At 37.7% G+C, this 22,711-nt stretch overlaps 1 protein-coding gene across 1 annotated transcript; it reads left to right on the plus strand.

The window, feature by feature from the left end:
* The first annotated feature begins 78 nt into the window (after positions 1-78).
* LOC139127855 (transcription factor 19-like) lies at positions 79-16,661 on the plus strand. The gene is made up of 9 exons (XM_070693713.1): positions 79-355; positions 2,745-2,937; positions 6,440-6,556; positions 7,877-8,049; positions 11,901-11,998; positions 12,988-13,178; positions 13,215-13,305; positions 14,315-14,463; positions 15,508-16,661. Exons 1-9 carry the CDS (start codon positions 273-275, stop codon positions 15,610-15,612), a joined length of 1,200 nt encoding a protein of 399 aa, XP_070549814.1. The 5' UTR covers positions 79-272; the 3' UTR covers positions 15,613-16,661.
* The last annotated feature ends 6,050 nt before the right edge of the window (positions 16,662-22,711 follow it).

The raw sequence follows: 22,711 nt of genomic DNA on the forward strand, positions 1-22,711 counted from the left end.
TGACAAAAATTTAGTCCTGTATATAATGTCAGGATCGCGCTATTCTAGTTGCATTATATCCGATGATCTCAAAATTCTAAAAAGGAATCTTGTATTCGAAAATTCAAGACGAGATCATATAAGGAAATCACGTTTTAAATCACGCGAGACATTGCGTGTCTGGCATAAATTAATGGCGGTAGTTTTGAAAGCAAGGCAAGCTGTCCAACGGTGGTAAAAACCCCATGCACGTTGCAGTTTTTCGAGCGATTCTGCCTTGATGACTGGTCAGAATGGGAAAAGAAGATATCTTCAATTTCCAGTTTAGAAGAATTGGCCTGCCAGCGACGTGTCGAGGCGTTCCTGATGTATTTAGGTCAGTTGTTGCGCGAGTGTGTTATCTGCTGAAGTTCTGACATTTGCGAGATACTGGAGAGGCACAATATGTAAATATCAACACTTGTGCATTGTGTTCTAGCCTCGCATACCACACCTCAATTGCAGGGAACTTAGCAACGGCGTTATCGCCCGGGACAAGCTTGTGTCCAGTAAAGAATTCGGTTAAATTTTTAAATTGCCTATCCGCTGGTTAAAAACCATTCCTTTGCGAGTAGGTAAATCTTTTAAAAACTGAAGTTTTCACCTTCAAGCACATTCTGATGCTTAGTGAGGCCGAGGTGCACATCTTGTACACCGTCTGGCGTCATGTTATAAGCATTTGGTGTGCGATATGTATATAAACTAAGACATGTAAACCAACCTACTTGCGTTTAGTTTTTCGTTGTGTAACAGTCAATCAGTCAATGCAAATCAAAGAGGTGTCGATAGCTCAAACAATTCATAATCTACCAACTGACATACTTTGGAGCAAGGGACATTGATCGTGCTTCTGTCTTGATCTTTCCTGAGACAGACAGCTCCTTCATTCTCTGTCTTTTGACTGTTCTGGTAAGAATTATTCCAAAACAGTTGTTCTCCACCCGGGAAGTTGTGTTCTTTTTTTTCTAAAAAAGGGGTTGACAACACACATGAAATGTTGGGTTCCCTTCTGAACTTTGTTTAGTCTCATCACTGGACAGCTGACCGACTGAATATGCAAATTGAGTAGAGAACTGTCCCATACACAGATACACTCGAGAATCAATTTGTTGGAAATGTGACCTTTCTCATAAATTGATTCCTGAGTGTATAGAGGTTGCTGTGATTCGCTGACTGGCCATATTTGAATTGCATCCTGACTGAGATAGTTATGTTCGCTCGAGTCATTGAAAAACAATTATTGCAAATAAGGAGTTAGACACAGAGGTGTACAATTTACAAGTCCGAATGATCAATATTAAATTGATAGTCAGTGGCAGTAAGCGTGATCATGGCATGATCAAGATTTTCAGTTTGCAACGTTAGAAATTTTATTTCACTGTCGGCAGTAGAGGTGTGAATTTTCCCTTCCACTTGAATATCCTTACTACCTCTGTGATTTCATGAAATCTATAGATAATAACGAGGCTGATCACTTAAATTGTTAGGCTATGGCAACAAAAGAAGAGCTGTGGTAAGGCTGCATGGCTGAACCATAGACCCTCAAAGGTTTCAAGGATCAATGGCTGAACATTACTACTACAATGGTAGTAGAGAGGCCTGGTACTTTAAACCCACTACTTTTAAAAGCGTCAGGGTAATAAAAGGTACAACCTCGCAGTGCTTACACCATGGACACCATGGACATAGAATGACCACGCTCCCTGCCTGTACATATGGCACTTTGACAGCCCTGTAATGTTACTTTAATGGTACATTCCTCCAAAGCACCGAATGAGCCTACGCTACATCATGGAGGTACCTCCATGGCTACACCCACCCATGGTGGTACCTTTTAGGCTGGCTAAATACACAAATAAACCAATGATTGCCACAGCCCTCAGCACGATGAAAGGTACTACTAGTAGTTGCTGAGATCTTGCTTAGTACCACCATAGAGGTAGCCCCTATAACCTCCATGGTACCACCATGGTCTCATCTCCACAGTGACTCCACCATGGAGTGATCGTGGTACCACTGTGTCAGCACAACCACTGTGGCCATAAATTGGTGAGTATTTTCCACTACTGCAACAATGCAGTCAGCCTCTATCTCGCCATGGATGTACTTCTTGTACAATATACTCCACAATCTCACCAAGTGATGATAACAGACCCAAACATCACCGGTATACATTTTGACACAGTGTGAATAATCACTATACTCTGAGTCTTAGATAACGGTTGTGACACCCATGCTCATGAAAATTGGAACACTTCATAGTTCCGCCACTGTCCACCACTGTGTTTGCATCATAATCTTTTTCAAGGGAAGAATTTTCTCAAGCCCACTGTTACACATTATCAGTGTAAAAAATTATTTCCACTCATGTGTGTTTTCCAACTTCTCCCACTCGCAACGTTTTAACTCCAAGAACTGAATAGTGTTGATTGCCATTTCAGGTTTGTTACTAAATATAGCTGCAGGCATGCAACTGCGAACAAAACTGCCTGAAATCAGACAAAATTTGTTGTTGTATGCGAGGCTGTTGTTGATGCTTGTAGTCTAATCCATATATTCATACAAATAAGTGTGACTTTTAGCAGCCATTGTAATAGTAGCAGGTTTTATTTTCATCGTTTATGCGGTAAATGAGGACAAATATTTATTTATGCATATTAATGAGGGATAAAGTGACATCATTTGCAATCAGCACTATTCACATTTTGTTTCTTTTTTGTCAACAGAATAACCAAGACGCGAACTCTGATTGGGAGAAACAAAGATGAAGTTGATTTCTTCTTGTTCTCATCCGTTCACAAGAAACTCATCTCCAGGGTGCATGCTGAACTGATAGTGCAGTGTAAACAAGAAATTCACAGCCCAACCTATCATCTCATTGACAGAAGCACCAATGGAACATACGTGAATGATGTCAAGGTAGGGGTCAAGAAGACGTCATACTATTCTCTCCTTTCGTATTTGTGAAAAAATGATGAAGATTGTGAGATATGTATGTACTAGATGAGAAGAATTTAGGTAGTACTAGTACAGTAGTTCTTGCTTCTACCTCCATGTTCACAAGTCCCAAATTTTGCCATGAAATGATTTTACTTTTGAATATTTTGGTTAGTTATCTGTATTCATTTTATTTTCACATACTATTCCAAAGGCGAGAAATGCATCATTATCAAGACTAGTTCACACAACTAAGTAGACTTGCCCCAGGTCTGTTTGCATATCATAATCAAAACAGGGAAATTTGATGGCATAAACTTCAGCATCATGCTGGCAGCCTGTTGTGTAGATCAGGGGCTGAATGCACGTACTGTTGCCGTGAAAAAGCATATCCACTGGGAACATTTTAACACCAAAGGTATTGTCAACAGTTGTTTTTAATCCCTTTTGACCAATACTGATTTTTATGGGATAATCCTTATCAGTCTGTGTCATTAACTTACCAGTAAAAGAGTTTGGGGGAGGGGGCAGGGGTAATCACTGAGACACAGACTACATTTCCTCCTGAGTCCCTCCACATGGAGGGTAGGAGTTCGTCTGAGACTGTACGACAACCAGGCATCATTTTAGGTACAGTGACCCGTGGTTGATCTCGTGTATCATTTATTGTCCTTAAAATCAGTAAACCCCAACGATCAGTAAGATTCAACACACAGTGCAAAGTAAACAAGTATTTAATTTTAGACTTTATTAACATTCCATATTAGTAATTATTACTTCCACTCTGTATATTGTCTGTCATGACTTGTCGCTGAGGTGACCAGATTTACTGCATTGTGACTTATCGACTTATTGTGTGACTTATCGAAATGAGAGTCACAAAGTCACAGGCTTTTTAAATTGCAAGCTTACTAGAGTGTCAATTGGGTTTTTGCATTTTGGCACCCATTTGTTTATTGCATGGAGGTAGTAGAGAGCTACTACCTCCGTGTTTATTGTAAGCACAATGGTGTCATTTCCTGTACAATAGATCAAACAGCAGTAAGCAAAATCACAGGTGTGTGGTAGATAACACAGCAGTACACTGTTTGCTGTTTGTTAGTTTTTTTTCACTGACAGTTGTTAGTTCCATGATGATGAAAAGTAAAGTTTGTATTGATCATTTGCACCCAAACATTGAGGACATAGTAGCTGGTTATTTGAATGATTCGTCTTGACATAGACAATTTTGCATTTTGACTTGCATTTGTTAATTGAAAGCTCAATGTGCCATTTCCTGCATAGCAAATGGCAGGCAGTCTGCAAGATTACAGCCCTCCATGATTACAGGTATATGTCAAATATCCGTAGTTCACACAACAGTACAGTTTGTTGAATGTTGTGGTGTTTTTCCCGACAGTTGTGTAGTTATACTATGAAAACTAACACCGATAATTTGCACTGGAATGTTGAAGACTTGGTAATCGGTTATTTGAATTATATCATTTGAACATTACAAAGAATTTGTAATCATCTACAACAAATCTTAACTGATCCTTTTTATGTAAGATTTGAAATTCAAATTTTGTTTGGGAGATTCATTCAATGTAAACATCAGGTCTGTGAGACATTTGTTTGTTTTCACCATAAAGTTGACCAATCCTGAACCAATAATCATAAGATTGTGTTTCAAGATCTTCTTTTTAGGGTACCATGTTGTAGCATACTGGTAAAGATAGTGAAAAACTGTCCATAGTGTCCATGGTCATGGTCTCCCCATGGAGGTCTCTGCTACCTCCATGGTCTCCCATACTGCCTTCACGGTATCCATCCCCCACCCCCAGCCATTCTTAGTATCCACAGGAATGATTGGTTCACATATAAAGGCTCAGTCCCAAGCCTATTGTCAACAGCCGTTCGTTGTTCCATGTGGTTGTTCATCCCTCTCTGACAAGTGCAGATCTGCCTAGGATTATCCTTGTCAGTCCTTGTCTATGTTGGTTTCAATTTGCATCGTTTATTGTCAGCTGTTGTTATTGACATGACTGTCCAGTCAGTGGTTCTACATGCAGAATTACATGGCGGTCACAAAAGCCAGACACTCAATGGAGATTCTTGTCCACTCTGGTTTCAGCTATTGATTCATTAGGTGTCAACAACAAGCTATCCATTCTTGTTATGTTTCTTTTGTGTTTTGGACAATCTGCTAATTATACAATGAGGGGACCCATGCATCTAAAATGGTCTTCTTGTCATTCATTTACATGTTAATGTTCTTATAATGTAAGGAGACTGTGTCGTACCAGTAGTCCAACCCTGGTTTGCAGCATCACTGCTGAATAATACACATGGACAGGAGGCACAGTACCTCCATTGCATAGACAAGACCTTTATTATGCCGCCTCGTCATAAAACAGTCTCAACAGGTATCCTATTGCAGGGCACGGTCAGACCACGGAGGTAGAACTACCTCCATGGTCAGACTGTGTGTAGGGGCAGGCATGTGCTTGCAAAATTTCAACCACAGTCCCTTGATGTCTACCGGCCCTTATTTCACCCTGTAGACATCCAGTCTAACATAATTGAGTGGTTATAGGGCAAAGTCCCTTGTACTGGAAATTCTTTTCTGTACGGTATCTGTGGATTTGCTGTGCACTGTCTTTAGCATACTGGGAAACATCACTACTTTGCACCTATCAACATTTTTCAGCAGCTAGGGGGCAGGGGACAACAGGGGAAATTAATCACAAGTTGTATCGTAGGACACAGTAATTTAATCACCACGATATGCACTGAAGATAGAATTTTAAATGATACAAATTCCTAAATTATTTATACTAGCTTCTGTTTTTCCCCCACTTTTGAGTATTTGACATATTTCTGAAGTCTGTTGGTGGGAAATATGACATCCAATTCTTCTGGTCGGCCTGCACACCCCTTTACCCTTGTTGAAAACATTGATAGGTGCATATCTTCTACCGGTACAACTTGTACCATGAGGTAGAGGCCCTGTGAACACCATGGGTTCACCAAGGCTGTCAAGGCCAGGACCCCATTTTCTCTCAGTGTCTACCCAGTCTATGCTATCGGCTTGAATGAATAGTTCACAATGCAACAAAGAAGAAGACATAAAGTCTGTCCATAGCACACTGTAAGCACAGTACCCCACTGTGTGACCTCATAAAGGGGTATTTGAAATCAAAAGAACTGTCTCTGACTCTCTTATCAATTGTTGCCTACATGGGAAGGTCAAAGGTTATGGTCAAAAGAGCACACACATGCAGCTGAGGAAAAGCAGCTTGATGCACACTGTTATGAAGCAGCTCCATGCTGGTCACTCCATGGAGGTACAAGTAACATACATTGGGTATTTTCATGACTGTAACCACATTTCCTTTCTGTAAATAAGTCTGCCTGATACCTGTATGTACAGATTCCTCCTGGACAAAATTTTCCTTTTGAAAATCATCACTGATAGACAGATTTTTTTGTGCTTTTATTGCAGGTTGCGGGGTCAGCATGTCTGAAGCATGGTGATAAAATTACATTTGGACATATCCGAGGCATTGGTGTGCACCCAGGCTCTTACTCACAGCAATTCAACACAGAGTTTATATTCCGGGTAAGTTACTGCACACATACATGTATTTATTTATTTTATAAATAAGACCAGTTTTGTACTGGCTTATTTTTATTGTGTTTTTGCATAGGCAGTATCTACTGTCTGTGGTTTTTGTAATAAGATTTGGGAAGAAAGAGAAATGGTTTTGTCGGGAGCCCAGATATCATTTATGATTTAGCCTGATATGAAACCAAATTTTTTTATGCAAAGGGTATGGTCAAATACATGTCTGCTTCTATTCCCACTGTCTGTGTGTAGGTTATAAGCTTTATCCTGTTTCTTAAACTGTATGACAACTGTAGAATTTTGATATGCATAATAAGAGGATTTAATTTCATTATAAATTGCTATTCAGATCAGCAGTCTAGTTCAATAAGTAGAGGTATTGTTCCAAATACTGTACATTAAAAAATTATATAGAATTCTAACTTTTATTAATCAACATTTTTATAATGTGTATTGTAATCAAAGATATACAAATAGAAATGTCTTTGCATGAAGAGGTGTAGAATTGTAATTGTATCATACATATTTCAGATTTTCTGAGATTTCAGCTCATCCATTGCTTCATACGAACTACGGTAGACGATTTTTCAATTGAGAATGTGCTCAAAAAGCACAATATTTTGGGTCCTGTCACAATGACCAAACTGAAAATGTCTTTGTTGTCTTGTACGTGTTGGTAGGAACACTAAGTGTGCCTTTTCTGTATAAATACTTCTCCATTCTTGAATCAAGTAACTTACTTAGACTTGCTCCAAGTCTGTTGGCATATAAATATCAAAACAGAATAAATTAAGGAGTAAACCTCAGACAATTTCCAAAATTGATACAGAGAGTTAAGGTAGTAAGTAGCTCACAGTTGGAAGATTTATTTTCGCTCAATCTTTCCACAAGACGATGTTAAATTATATCACATTTCCTCGAGTCAAGAATAACTATCTGAAGTTACAGTGCCAAATTTAGTACCAGAGAAACAAATTACCCAATATTTACCAATTATTGAAATTCAAAAGGGCTGCCATCCCTGTGTGGGGAAAAGTGAAATCCAGTCTGCACTGGAATTCAAATGTAAAACATAAGACATTTTTAAGATTGTATTTCACATGCATAGACACTGTGTTGACAATTAAATAGTTTTTTTTTAATGTGCCTTGAGAAGAAGAATATGAAAACTGCAGTTGATATAACAGCAAATATAGACAAAAAATAATCAAAGTTACAGCGACTGGCCCTTAATGTTTGCTTTAACACTGACCTGTATATGTCTATAACATCATCAATATCAAAGCCATGGTATTTTTCTTTTGTTTTTTCTAGTTTGAACAATGTGAAGAAAAAAGGAAAGTCGGAGTGCTCCCGTCAACACCTCCTAGGGAAGTCAACTCAGTGTTATCCATGACGTGGAACTCCAACTCCATCTCTCCACTCAGCATGATCAGGAGAACCGGAGGGCCGCGGGAATTCCGTCGAAAAGGAAAACTCCTTGCACTGCGCCGACATGACTGATGGCATGGAATTCAAAGAGGTGAAAACCAACCATAGAGAGACGCCGATTGTCAGCGGATTTGATAAAAGTGATTTAAACCAAGGCAGCTCTTGCCATCAGAAGGTCAAGTACATGACGCTCTACCCAGGTACGTCATGAATAATACAGTAGGCCAGGGTTGTAATATGAAGTCTCTATAGCCACTGATGACAAAATCTAAATCAGCAAATTATATTTTGCTGCAGAGAAATCTTCCCAAAGGTCTGCTTGTAAAACATTCTGTAGCAACTCTCTGTTCTCAAAAGCTTCAAGACATGGAGTACCCATTTTCAAAACAGTGTATAATATGCCTATTCTTTTGTTTTGAAAATATATTCTTTTGTATTACAAAACCAGAGGGGTGGTCTTACCCTCAAAATCCCCTTGTGGAAAACCCAAAGTGCATTCCTTTACGTGGTACACCCTTGCAGTATGTGTCTACCTCGATGCCTGTATGATTCACACTGTGTTAGTCCCCACGGACACCGTCCGGGGGGACTTATAGGTTTGGTCATGTCTGTCCGTCCGTGCGTCCGTCCGTTCACGCAGATATCTCAGAGACGCCTGGAGCGATTTTGTTCAAACTTGGTACAAGGATAGTACCATGCCTCATACAGATGCACGTCGATTTGTTTCACAATGCGATCAAATTTGGGCGTGGTAGAGGACTTTTTAGTTTTCACCTCCATAGACTCCCATGTATAAGGCAGACCATAGACTCCCATGTATAAGGCAGACCATAGACTCCCATGTATAAGGCAGTCCATAGACTCCCATGTATAAGGCAGTCCATAGACTCCCATGTATAAGGAAGTCCATAGACTCCCATGTATAAGGCAGTACATAGACTCCCATGTATAAGGCAGTACATAGGCTCCCATGTATAAGGCCAAGATAAATAAAAATTTAGTTTCTCATCGTATTCATATTGCAAAAAGGATGCAGTGACACAGTTTTTAGTCCCCACAGATAAAGTCCAGGGGGCTCATAGATTGGGTCATGTCAGTCCGTGAGTCCATCCGTTCACGCAGATATCTCAGACACTTTGACAAAATGTCATGTGACCTTGGTGACCTTTGACCTCGAATATACATATTTGTCCATAACTCAGTAATCACTAATGCTACACCCTTCATATTTGGTATGATGGGACACCCTATGACGCCACATATTGTACCTCATTAATTATGTGCATATCTAATTTTGAGCGAGCCAATAGAGCTAGAGGTCTGATTTTTGGTATATATGGATAACTTAGCAATACAATTTTTTTGACAAAATGTCACGTGACCTTGGGACCTTTAACCTCAAATATACATATTTGTCCATAACTCAGTAATCACTAATGCTAACACCTTCATATTTGGTATGATGGGACACCTTATGACACCACATATTGTTCCTCATTAATTATGCACATATCTAATTTTGAGCGAGCCAATAGAGCCAGAGGTCTGATTTTTGGTATGTAGGGATAACTTAGCAATACAATTTATTTGACAAAATGTCAAGTGATCTCAATGACCTTTGACCTCAAATATACATATTTGTGCATAACTCAGTAACCACAAGTGCTACACTCTTCATATTTGGTATGATGGGACACCTTATGACGCCACATATTGTATATCATTAATTATGCACATATGTAATATTGAGCGAGCCAAAAGAGCTAGAGGTCTGATTTTTGGTATATAGGGATAACTTAGCAATACAATTATTTTGAAAAAATGTAATGTGACCTCAATGACCTTTGACCTCAAATATACATATTTGTCCAAAACTCAGTAACCACAAATGCTACACCCTTCATATTTGGTATGATGGGACACCTTATGACGCCACATATTGTACCTCATTAATTATGCACATATCTAATTTTGAGTGAGCGAATAGAGCTAGAGGTCTGATTTTTGGTATATAGGGATAACTTAGCAATACAATTTTTTTGACAAAATGTCACGTGACCTTGGTGACCTTTGACCTCAAATATACATATTTGTCCATAACTCAGTAACCACAAGTGCTACACCCTTCATATATGGTATGATGGGACACCTTATGACGCCACATATTGTTCCTCATTAATTATGTGCATATCTAATTTTGAGCGAGCCAATAGAGCTAGAGGTCTGATTTTTGGTATGTAGGGATAACTTAGCAATACAATTTTTTTGACAAAATGTCACGTGACCTCGGTGACCTTTGACCCCAAATATACATATTTGTCCATAACTCAGGAACCACAAGTGCTACACCCTTCATATTTGGTATGATGGGACACTTATGACGCCCACATATTGTACCTAATTCATTATGTGCATATCTAATTTTGAACAAGCCAATAGAGGTAAATGTATGATTTTTAGTATATAGGGATAGACTATAGGATAGAAATTTTTGACAAAATGTCATGTGACCTCGATAACCTTTTACCTAAAATACACGAATTATGTCAATAAATAAGTAACCACAAGTGCTATGTCCTTTATATTTAGTAGGATGGGAGACCTTATGACAACACATGCTTTACCTCGTTAATTATGCCCATATATAATTGTGGGCAAGCCAATAGAGCTAGAGGTCTGAATTTTGGCATATATGGATTAATTAGCAATACAATGGTTTTTTTCAAAATGTCACGTGACCTTGATGACCTTTGACCTTGAATATGCATATATATGCATAACTCAGTAATCACAAGTTCTTTACGCTTCAATTTTGATAGGATAATAGACCTTAAGATGTCACATCTTGTACCTCATTTATTATGCACATATGTATTTCTTGGTGGCCAATACAGTTAGAGGTTTGTTTTTTTTCCCGATTTAGAACCATAACTTAGACATGCCTCTTGTTTCAAATTGGGAACAATGACATAGACCTATGTGTCCATAGATCTGAACATATACACTTTAGTGATACTTCTTAATGACCTCATTTCCCTGCCCCCTCAAGACTAATACTCCTATCACAAGTGGGGACTATGTCATTGTCAATGACTTGTTATTAAGATAATTTGCTTTCTCTTTAATCTCATCAGCACTTTGTCTTTTTTAATATCAATCCTCAGAATCGTTTTCTATCCTCTGCTTATACAATTGACCCATTACCTGCCAGACAGTATCACTTCCCATCTGCCAAGTCAGTAAAAATTGGTATTCAGACAAAACCATATGTATTTTCACCCACTTGGCTTGGTATGTTATAGCAGCATTAGTCTGTGAAAACTGTGAAAATCATGTTTACAGTATCTGTGTCTTCAGGGACCTTCAACTGTCCAATTTTATGCTAAAATACACATATGTGACATGCTGTGCTTCATTAGTTTTAACCAACTTGACCTGACGGTGAAATATGAACTCCTGCCAAGTCCATATTTCACCATCGGGTCAAGATGGTTAAAATTAATGAAACACAACATATTCCATATGATGTATTTTAACATAATACTATACATTTGAAGGCTGTTGAAAACATAATTTTGTAAAGTTGATTTTTTTTTAGACAAAAGATGCTATAACATACCAAGCCAAGTGGGTGAAAAGACGTCATGTTTTTGCTCAATACCGCTTTTTACTGACTTGGCTGATGGGGGAAGTGATACAGTTATTACTGGCTGGCAGGAAAAGGGTTAAAGTTTCAAACAATGATAACTTCTGTCCCTGTAAAGTGGTCATCAACCTGCTCACCCCTGCCTTGCCATAAACCGGTCCACAATAATGATGGGTTTGGGCCAAAGCATACCGGTAAAAGGGTTAGACCATTCATAGATAATTCATGCATGTTTTTTGTCTTCTTATTCCCGTCTTGTAGCTCATCACACAGCAATCTTGCGACACCAGGGTTACGACCAAAACTTGTAGAGAGAGATTCCGGAGTCTTTGATAATGATCTGTTTGATAGTGATGAAGGTAAATAAGGCTCACTATATCTCTTAGCTAAAATATTATATTTCTCATTTGCTGATTTTGTTTGGCAAATAGAATGACAAATTTTTTGCTCTGTCAAGCTACCAAACTCTGTCAGAGAAAGATAAAGTTATGGCAAGCATGAGATCAACGGTTGACATAAAATGAAGCTATATAAATCTATTACTAATAGATTTGCAAACCTTGCTTGTTCACATGACTGCCACACATGTAGTCAAAGAAGTACAATTTTGACAGTATTTTTTTTTGATCAGCTACATTTTCTTGATTTGAATCCATAAGGTAGTTTGAAATCACTAATTTGTATATGGGCTGTCAACAGTTTATGTTCGTGTAATCGCTGCCTATGCTCTCATTGTTGACTATAGTATTTGAATTTCTATCAGGCCAGAACTTTGTTGTCAACAGTAATTGTATGGAGAACTTTTATAAAGAAAAATATAAATGTTTCATCTACCAGGTCTTTTAAGTTTTACACCACACATCACTTTTGAAATGGTAAGGGTCAATAGATGCAAGTTTTAATGATTTTTTCACCGTTTTCATTTTTATAGCAACTACGCTTTTTTGTTCTACTCCCCAAAACTTGTTGAGATACACAGTATTCAGCTTGTCAATTCAGCCTGTACATGTGCAGACTGCTTGTGTTATTGTTGACAAGTGAATTCTGGTGAATTCAGCTGTGAACAATAACAGTACATTTAACAAGTAATGTATAGATGCTGTGTTGACAAGGTTAATAGTAGGGTTTAGCTTTTCACCATACTTTCGGGAGCAGATCAAGAAACTGCAATTGACATACAAACATAAATGTAGGAAAACATCAACAAAAGTTAAAGCTACTGGCCTTTTATGATGATACTTACTCAGGAATTTCTGTGGCAAACTTAACTCACCGTACTCAGCCATGTATTTCTGAATAATCTGTAGACATCACAGAATATGAAAACAACATGTTTTCTTCTCTTCAGATGACAACGAGCTACTGAAATTAGCAGAAAAAATTGGAGTAGACTTTGCGGCTTTGACAGTGAAGGAGGATATTTTTCACCAATGGGCAGATCAATCTGCCTTCAGCTTTCACTCCCATCGTGCCATCATCAAACAAGCAAGGCGGGGCATCTCCAGTCCTGCAGGCATCCAGCTGGACATCCACTTCCAGGCACAGGAGGAAGCAGGTATTCCCTCCGTCGTGTAGGGATACGGTATGACGCCGGAGCCTGCTCCGGTGATAATGCCGGTGGTCATGTCAGCACCAGCCGTCATTGCCACTGCCAAAAGGAAGAGAGGTGAGTTTCCTACATACTGGCTTCAAGTACTCACACTACAGGCTAAATATTTGAAATGATATGTTTGAAGGTAATACAAGTGAGAATCAGAAGGTACCACAGGTTCTGAAAGTAAAAGACATAAACTTTTGCTCAAACTTTCCTTAGATGAAACTTTCAACTATCCCCTTACCAAATCCAGATTAAAATCAGGGGTCACTTTGCAAAATTTCTTCTTATTAGAAAAGCAAAGTGCTTAATGTTTAGTGATATTTCAAATTCAAAATGGTTGCCATGATCCCTGTGTTGACTCTATGGGGAAAAGTGAAATTTCAAAACCTACTGTGTTGAAAATTTGCCCACTCCAAGAGTTTTGAAACGAGCCACCACAGGCAGTAGACCAGAAAAGTACTGTGAAAATTGCAGTCTGAAAATCTTTTGCCTTAGGAGACAAGTTTCAATTTCTTGAAGTCATTTCAGTAACTGTAATGTGCAAGTAAGTATTACTTTGTTTTATTGAGCTAACAAGAAGACGCTCAACCCCAGCTCAACCCCAAGTCATCCTGTATTAGAGCCCCCACCCACCATTCTTATTTATTCAACAGAGTCTAGTCTCTGTCCAGGACATTGCAACATCAACAGAGCTGTTTGAGAACCAACGAAATATCATCAAAATTTCTGGTTTCTCATCTGTGTTTCTTCCAACTCTTTAAGATTTCCAAACTCTCTGAATCACTTTGGGAATTTCTTGGAATATCCATGAGCTAGACCCAAGCTGGTACATGTGTTGTTTGAGATTTTCATCAGTCACAAACACTCTTTAATCAGCAGTATGTAAAATTTGCGTAGGACTTCTTCAAATAGCGTTTGTTGTGTGAACTAGTGTTGAAAATATCAACATTTATACCCTTTGTAAAACCAATGACCCAGTGAATGTAGATTTTGGCCCTGAATGGTCAAAATTTTCATACCTGTATACAACAAAGGTTGGTCAAACAGAAAACATCACGTCATGTATGTTCTGTTGTAGGGAGGCCGGCTGGTAAAACTAAGAAACGACCAACTCCTTATGAGAAGAAGAAAGCTGCCACAAAACAGTCAGCTGGCAATTTAGAGAAGGAATGGGACAGATGTGACTTCTATGCATGTCAGAGACCTCAGGATGACACCGTTGCATGGGTAAGTTCAATTTTCACTCTTTACTGCCTGGCGTCACCTTTTTTTACAAAAGATTCAAGATACAGCGACTGCACATGTCTTTGAATTCATTTCTCATCGGGTTTTCGATGGCTCAAATCAATGTAAAATATGTTGGTGAATTAAATGTAGAATTGTCAAAGTGGCAGATTTATATAACACTTAATGAAGTGTAACTGATATAAAAAGAACAGGATAAAAGCACAGACATCTTTTCCACGCAACTTAACATACTGTGCCAGAATGCTTTTCAGTACACTTTAGAGCTGCAATATGAAGCACTTAGATTTGGGTCAAGTCTGATGCTGTATGCATGTAGACCTTGTGAATATCTTTGTTTGTTTGATAAATTTTCGGGGGATTACCATGATTCAGCAGAACTGTCCAGGAGATTGTTCAATGAATTGCAGTACATACTGGTATATAGGCTTGGTGCAGCTTACTGCACAAACAGCCAATTAGGTAATTTATTCACAACATTCCTCTTCATATGTGATTTCCTGCCTGAGGTTCACATAAAGTTGACTGAGACAAAAGTATCATTGTTGCCACTGTTAATGTTATTTCACGTCCATATGCCAGTCTATGTATTGCTCTATGGTACATTTTCCCCAACTGTGCTGTGATATGCTATATTATATTATAACAGTATATTGATAGTTCAAATACAGTGATCTGATTGGTTGAAACGTGGAAATAGCCATGCTATATTTGTGATATACCACGGTCACACACATGTGAGCTATTGACAAGAGGAAAAACCCCTTTTGACGTTCTGCGCCAGAATATGATACTGTTATGATATAATAGCAGTAAACTACACCCAGCGACGGTATAATACTTGGTTTTGACCAGTTCGCTAGATATATGCACTCGTATTGTGGACTAGTCAAACCATCGCTTGGTGTGGTATATTGTTAAATTACATCCACATTGGTTTGCTGCCCACATTTTGCATGAAAAGAAATAGTTAGACCTATACTGCCCTCAGTGTTATGTCACCAATTTGATCCTTCTATCTGACAGGTACAATGTGACGATTGCGACGGTTGGTACCACGTAGACTGCATGGGTTGTACCTATGATGCAGTGCGGGACACAAGAACAGCCTTCCACTGTGGTTGCATCTGAGATGAAACAACACAACCAGCTAGCCACTGGAAACAACACCCACCTTGAGATTCTCAAGAACAGGTATAATAAGGACATTCTTAAGATGCCACAACTCTTGGTGTGTGTCACACCATGCCTGTTGGAATTTCATCCAGTAGATTTCTAATATCACAGAACAAATGATAAGTTCAGCTTTAATGCAAATTTCCACATTTACAATAAATAAGGTGTTGAGGTGATACGACTTGTAAACTCAAATGCCAGTCCATTGGTTGCTGGTTTGAAGTATGTTATTTTGCTTGGGACATACTCATTGTAACAGAACTCGTGCTTGTAAAATTAATCCAGTTGATGGAAGTACAGTTTATGCCAGTATTGTCATATTTTTATATGGCCATGCCAGTAATGCCATATTTGATTATGTTGATGGACCCATTTTATGATTAGGCTTGCAACACCATATATGGTCATAATAACACCATATTTGGTTGACGGATAGCCAGAAATGGTTATGCTGATATGTACCAATCTGGTCAATCATTGGACCTAGTCTGATGCCATCTTTTGTTCATGAATGACTGTAAATGCTTCTACTACGAACACCATATTAGGCCAAAAAAAAAAAAAGAAATGTTTCTGGTCAGGCCTTTCTTTAAAAAATGGTGCGGCGACGCGGCTTTTTTTTTTTTTTTTTTTTTTTTCCTCCTCAAGGGAGGGAGCAGGGTCAGTTAAAGCGCCAAAGCTTAGCGGCCAATTTGCATAATCATTTGCATATCATTAATTTATATTTGCATATGGATGTAAGCTTGCACATGCATCCACACATACATGTACACTCACAACAAAATGCAATGGTAACACAAAAGTGTGCAGTTTGAACATCATGGAAAATCTTTATTACACTTTAATAAATCATCACAGTATTGTAATTACAATTAAAACAGAAGATTCAGATTGAAACTTTGAGAGCAAGAAATGGTTCGTCTCATTGGAGTTTCATTAATACATATATTGCTAATAAATTGTCAAAACTTGCCAACAAAGAGGAAATTCACAAGTTTAAGCTTTACACAATTCAAGTGCAACTGAATTTTATATCATTTTTGAACGACAAACACCGCGAATAATTTTTCATCACGGGGATAGATTTCAACCAGCGCCCCCCCCCCCCCCCCCCACATAACTTCTACTTCACTGAACATCGTCGTTCGATTCTTGATTTTAAAAATACCACAAAGATGATCACAAGACATGAACTAAGTACAACTAGAATCCCTCGAAAATCAGGTGTAAAATCTTTCAGAGAACGTGTCAGAGTGGAACCACACGCGACGCCAGGATCAATGTCAACACGTTATGAACCTGTCGACCAACATGGCCGCCGCCATATTGAAATTTATGCAATGTGAACTCGATCGCGATCGTGATCGTACTCAGACAAAACTCATCGTTGTACAATCATAATCAACCTCACCAGTCAACTCTTGTTTCTTTTGCGGTCCATTTCGTTGATCAAAGCATGGGAATGTGATCAAAGGCCCTGCTAGTGCTACACCGCCTACCTCTGTGAACACTTGTCCGCGATGTATACTGTCTTTGTTGGTCGTAATAGTCGTTCTGGAATGAAAATTTGTGAACAACCCAGCCGATTCTTCTATTGTTTTAACGTTCCTCTCAACACTTCCTGACAACTTATCTGATGCATACCATACTTCACACCTTCAACTCTTTCACCAGGTTAAAAGTTGCAGTGAGCGCTTATGTGTAGACAATGCAGGCATCAGCTGGTAGCTACGCAGAGCGTGTGAACTAAGGATGGCGGGAATATTTTAAAGCGTAGCGGGGAGAATCAAAGCGTAGCGGGGGGGGGGGGGAGGCGAAAGCGTAGCGGGACCGCTATGGCCTGGGGATAACACTGAGTTTTGTAGTTTTATCAATATAGTAACATTTAAACTGTTCATGCAGTCACTGATCATGTGCCCCAAAGAATTTTCTTTCTCTTCAGCCGTTTTGGTTTGGTGTTATAGTAATCAGTATGTAGTTTGCCACAGCCGCCGGCCTCAAACCAGGAAAAAAAAGGGTGACGCGCTGTTGTTCAAGTGACGCGCGCGCTGACCAGAAACATTTCTTTTTTTTTTTTTGGCCTTAGGGTGTGTTCAGAATGCTGTATGTCGTACATGCATGTCATGGTACATGGTCATGCCAATAACAGGACGTAGTGATGCTAGCATTGCCACATTTAAAAAGCCCATTTGGTGAATTTCTTGTGTCAGGTAATAGTGTCAATGTGACAGGACAGGATAAATAGAAATTTAATCCATACAGAACTTTACATTTTGAAACACTTATAATCAATATACCTTCGCATTACTCATTTTGTTTTGTTCTTACCGAGACAAGTGAGGCAACATATATGAACCTCAGAACCTTGTTCTAATGAAATAGTCAACAAATGAAGACATATTCATGTTCTGCAGTATGCCTGTATTCTAGAAAATTGATTAAGTTAGGCTTTTTTGTTTAGAGCAAATCTTTGTAATATTGTCATTATGATCCTTAATAAATTAATTTGAGACAATTTGTTCAACAGCTTAATCCATGACAAAATATCATTACTTTCTGTGATCTGTTGAAACGCAACTAGCTGTACTGTTTTGTAATTTATTCATTTCTTATATTTTTGTTGTGTACATCAACTACAATTTCTTGTTCTACTCCCCAAATCATGTTGATATGCTACTAACTCAGCTTGTCAATACAGCGTTTATATGTGTAAAATGCTGTTCTACTGTTCATCTTTGAATTGCAGTGTGGGCCAGAACTCACCTTTCAACAATAACAATGTAGTCCACATGTGTACAGGCTGAGTTGACAAGCTGCATACTGTGTATCCTAATATGTTTTTTGGAAGATGAACAAGAAACTGGTTGATATTAATAAACAAAGAAGGAAATAATTCATCAAAACTTACAGCTATGGGCTTATGGCATAACCTTACTGTTACAGGTGCTTTAATTCTGCATCCTAGCTTCAAAAATGCCATTTTTAAAACAGTATAGTTGGACTTTTTATCATAGGAAACGGGTAACAAAATTCAGAAAAATCTGTATGAGAGACGAACAGATTCCAAACTGTCAATGTAGTGATAGTTGCTGTATTTCTCAGTCTCCAGATTACAAAATTCTTAACCAACAGATGAAAGTGTGATTACTTTTTGTTCAGACTATTTTTTAGGTAGAAACACTGCTTTAGTTTGACTTGTGTTTAAAATTAAAAAAATGTATGTGTAGCAAGTAATACAGAAGCAGACAAATGAATTGTTCCAGTGTTTCAAAAAGTTGTTTTTTTCAATTTCATTGACCAAAGATTTCATTTTTCAGAGACACAGAAATGTTTAATATTCTGTGTATTAGTATAGTTAGAAAGTTTAATAGAAATAGTAAGTTTGTTATTGTACAGTATTTTTTTTATGTATACAAATCACATTGGTTTGATTTTCATAGTGGATTGAAAGAGTCAATGTATACCTACGCTGCCTTTTCAGAGTTTATATATAGCGCCCCCAGTCATGACCATACCGGTTGCTTTTGTTTTTTTTGTGGCTAGGGATGAAATGTTAGTTGAAATGACATAACAAACATATAACTCATTTGAATTTTTACGCATTAAAGGTAAACTTTTGATGGATCTATTTTAAAAAATTGAAGATATGTATTTTCAATAAGTTTTGTGGATCTCAGGATTAGAATTTCTAGTTATTTTATAGTCTCATACTTACTGCCAAATATTATCATAAAAATTAACAAACTTTGGTGCTTTATTTCCAAATCATATGCCATGATAGTGCTGCAACTGTGCATGAATCTTGCCTCATCCAGGTCAGATGAAAATTTTATTAGATTAATTGTAGTGATTAAATTTTTTCTTCACTTTTGATCTTTGAAGTGGAAAAAGTGAAGGGCAAATTTTTAATTGTCAAATGTGACACCGTGATGTAGGATAAACCATTTGTACGTAAAGTCCTATCAAACTTTTCAGCGTGTTGAAAGCTTGATTGTACACCAACTGAAGAGAATTCATATTAGAATATTAGTGTTAGAGTGGTCTTGTTTTTTCCTCAACCGTTTGTTGTGAAACATGACATAGAAATACCTTTTCTAAAGTCTGTATGTATCCTGCCTGAGCCCATTTTATTGGCAGTTCTAACCAGTGAATCAAAGTGTACCTTAAATTGTATATGTATAAAATCCACAATTTTATATTTTTATTCATTATTTTCAGCGAGGTAAAATGCCACACCACTATTTGTGAGAACACTTCATGGGAAAATGTCCCTGTCATTGTCAGCATTAGCTGGTCAGGCGGTCATGTAGTTAGGAACTTGTAATTTTTTGGGGGGAGGGGGGGGGGGCGGGGAAGAGGTGAGGACTAACAGCTAGCTTATGATGTAAAGATTGACACCAAACTGGGTGATTTTTGAAAGAAATGAATGCAGCATGGTTTAAAAGAGAAAACTGCTCAGCCCTCCAAGAGAATTGTTGACTCAGGCAGTTTTTGCTTTGGTTTTGTTCTATTTCTGTTAAAACATATAATGAAGCAAGCATATGTGCATCAGTGCTTGTCCAGAATGCCACTTGGGAAAAGAATGAATCCCTCGTTGGTCCTATTATATCATAATGACAAGATGCCTCAGTTTAAAGATTCGTTTTTGTTTTGAGAGTAAAAGCGTAGAAATCATGTAAATTGGTTCAATTTTATCTCGTTAGTATATGTTACTTTGTACATTGTTCCAGTAATTGTCATGCAAAAATCATATTGAATGGGAAGTGTATAATTGGTGTGAAGAACACTTGATAATTCAAAAGTATGTTACTGATATATTTTCATATAATATTTTCATATATTCCTAGTACCATGTCTATTTTAGCAGTAATTCATGGCTGTTTTTTTATATTGTATACCATATTCTGTTTTCTGTTTCCTTATTTTTTCCATGACTTACATTCAGTTGTTTTCAGTGAAAGGATTCTTTTGAATGTCTCATACCAAGTAATTCTGCTTTTGATGTTATTGTGTGTAACATATCAATTACTGATTTATTGGTACATTCTGTAGACAGTACACTAATGACAAAACTGAAGCTCATCTGTTAAAAAAGACTTCATTGTTAATTACATGAAGTAATATAGTGAAGAAATGCACTGTGTATAATGATTACATGGTGCGACAAATACTTCACCCTTTCTCTAGTCCAGTGAAGTATTACCCCTTTTTGTTTCGCATCATGGGTTGAAACCATTTGATACGTAATCAGGGGTGAAAGCTTCATAGGTGCGTATGTGTCAGTCATCTAGTTACTGCAAAATAGTGCAAAATAAAACGAAGTGTTAAATTTCTTTTGTAGTCTTTCCACTCACACAATATCAGATATGAAACTCAATGTTAAAGGGATACAGTCATCGTAACTGCGCTCAAAGGTCGTATGGGACCCATTCGACCAAAACACTGTATCCAAGGTACGATGGTGATTGATGAAAGTTAAAACATGTCTTTCATAATCTACATCGTATAATTTAAATGTTGCAGCTCTGATGATGAGGTGCATCTTGATATCGTACACGAAATACATTGTTTGTAAACAAGAAACTCGCACAGGTGCAGTTCCTACGACTGTTTCCCTTTAACCGCAAAAACACACACATACATAACTACTTTGTACAGGTATTTTTGACCCCACACCAGGTTTTTACATATCCTTAAGGGGAATAACCATAGTACATTCATTACTTTCCAAGTCTTGGCAAATACTTTTATTTTTACATCCAAACAGTAATGTGATGATATTCAGCATAATACATGTTGTTTAAAGTGTTCGTTTTTAAATAAAATATATATATCCTCAGAATGCTTGTGTGTCATTGTCATTCTTACACATTTAAAGGCCAGGGACTTGATCCCCTGATCGAGTTTGTTCTGGTCTGTAAGAGGATTATGGAGTGTCATAGCTTTTTGTTTTCCATTGAAATTGTAATCTGGTAAGTAGGTTTCCTTGCAAGGCAATCTGACGCCAACACAGGCCTTTAAGCATAGACAGTGGAAGCAACAGTCTGTGTTTTAAAAATCTGAAAACTATTAGCAAACATCTGGGTATAAAATGCATCGTGGGTTTTATGGGAAGTTTTGTTTTATGTTCCCTCATGGTTTTATATATATATATATAGATAGATAGATAGATATATAGATATATATAGATATATATATATAATATATATACGTACAATTATTTTATGTCGGTAGCTCGATTCTACAAGCTGAAAACAAAATAAAACCGCATTGTCGCATATCATTCTTGTAAGAGACTTAAAAAAATGTTTTTCTTTTCCTATAAACGTCTGGTTGTCTACATGCTTGATTCAAGTTGAAATTCAACGTAGTGAAGAACTGATTCCTGATGTATGAGTGGTGTTTACATAGAAGCAGAAAATGTACTTCAACCACAGGGGACCCAGAAGTCTGGTGGTGGTTGTTTATTTTTTTAGCAGTGTTGTTGTTGACCAATAAAATTCCGTGAACATAACTATTGTATTCTTGTTTCAGACGCAATGCAGTTGTCATCCTTGCAGTCTTTCTTATGACACCTACATTACGTTTGAAACAACAACAACACAAAGTAATGTTCGTTGAATTTTATTGGTCGACAACAACAACTTATGACATCTACATTACGTTTGAAACAACAACAACACAAAGTAATGTTCGTTGAATTTTATTGGTCGACAACAACAACACGACCAATAAACATAAACAACGATACAAACAACAACAACCACCAGATTTCTGGGTCCCCTGTGCTTCATCATCCTTGTTGGCTTTGACAAAAGGGACATCTCCCACCTGCCAGATTCATATATTATATTTGACAAGTCTAAATATGTAGTACCGTAAGTACGTATCCACTCATTCTAAGTTTACAAATAGCTGCCTTTGATGTGCATTTTTAATCATTTCTACATACTTTTCTATTGAAGACATTGTTTTCAAAGTTCTATAAGTATGCAGTTTATTTTTATGATTTCCTCCTACCATCAGTGCGTAATAGTTCAATGTTGTCAGTTTC

This window comes from Ptychodera flava, unplaced genomic scaffold (assembly GCF_041260155.1).
Source record: "Ptychodera flava strain L36383 unplaced genomic scaffold, AS_Pfla_20210202 Scaffold_38__1_contigs__length_1544198_pilon, whole genome shotgun sequence".
Classification (NCBI taxonomy): domain Eukaryota; kingdom Metazoa; phylum Hemichordata; class Enteropneusta; family Ptychoderidae; genus Ptychodera; species Ptychodera flava.

Coding starts and splice junctions, on each gene's coding strand:
- LOC139127855 (XM_070693713.1), top strand. CDS start 273: ATGGGAAAAGAAGATATCTTCAATTTCCAGTTTAGAAGAATTGGCCTG. Junction 6,557..7,876: donor ACACAGAGTTTATATTCCGG/GTAAGTTACTGC, acceptor TGTTTTTTCTAG/TTTGAACAATGTGAAGAAAA. Junction 11,999..12,987: donor TCTGTTTGATAGTGATGAAG/GTAAATAAGGCT, acceptor TCTTCTCTTCAG/ATGACAACGAGCTACTGAAA.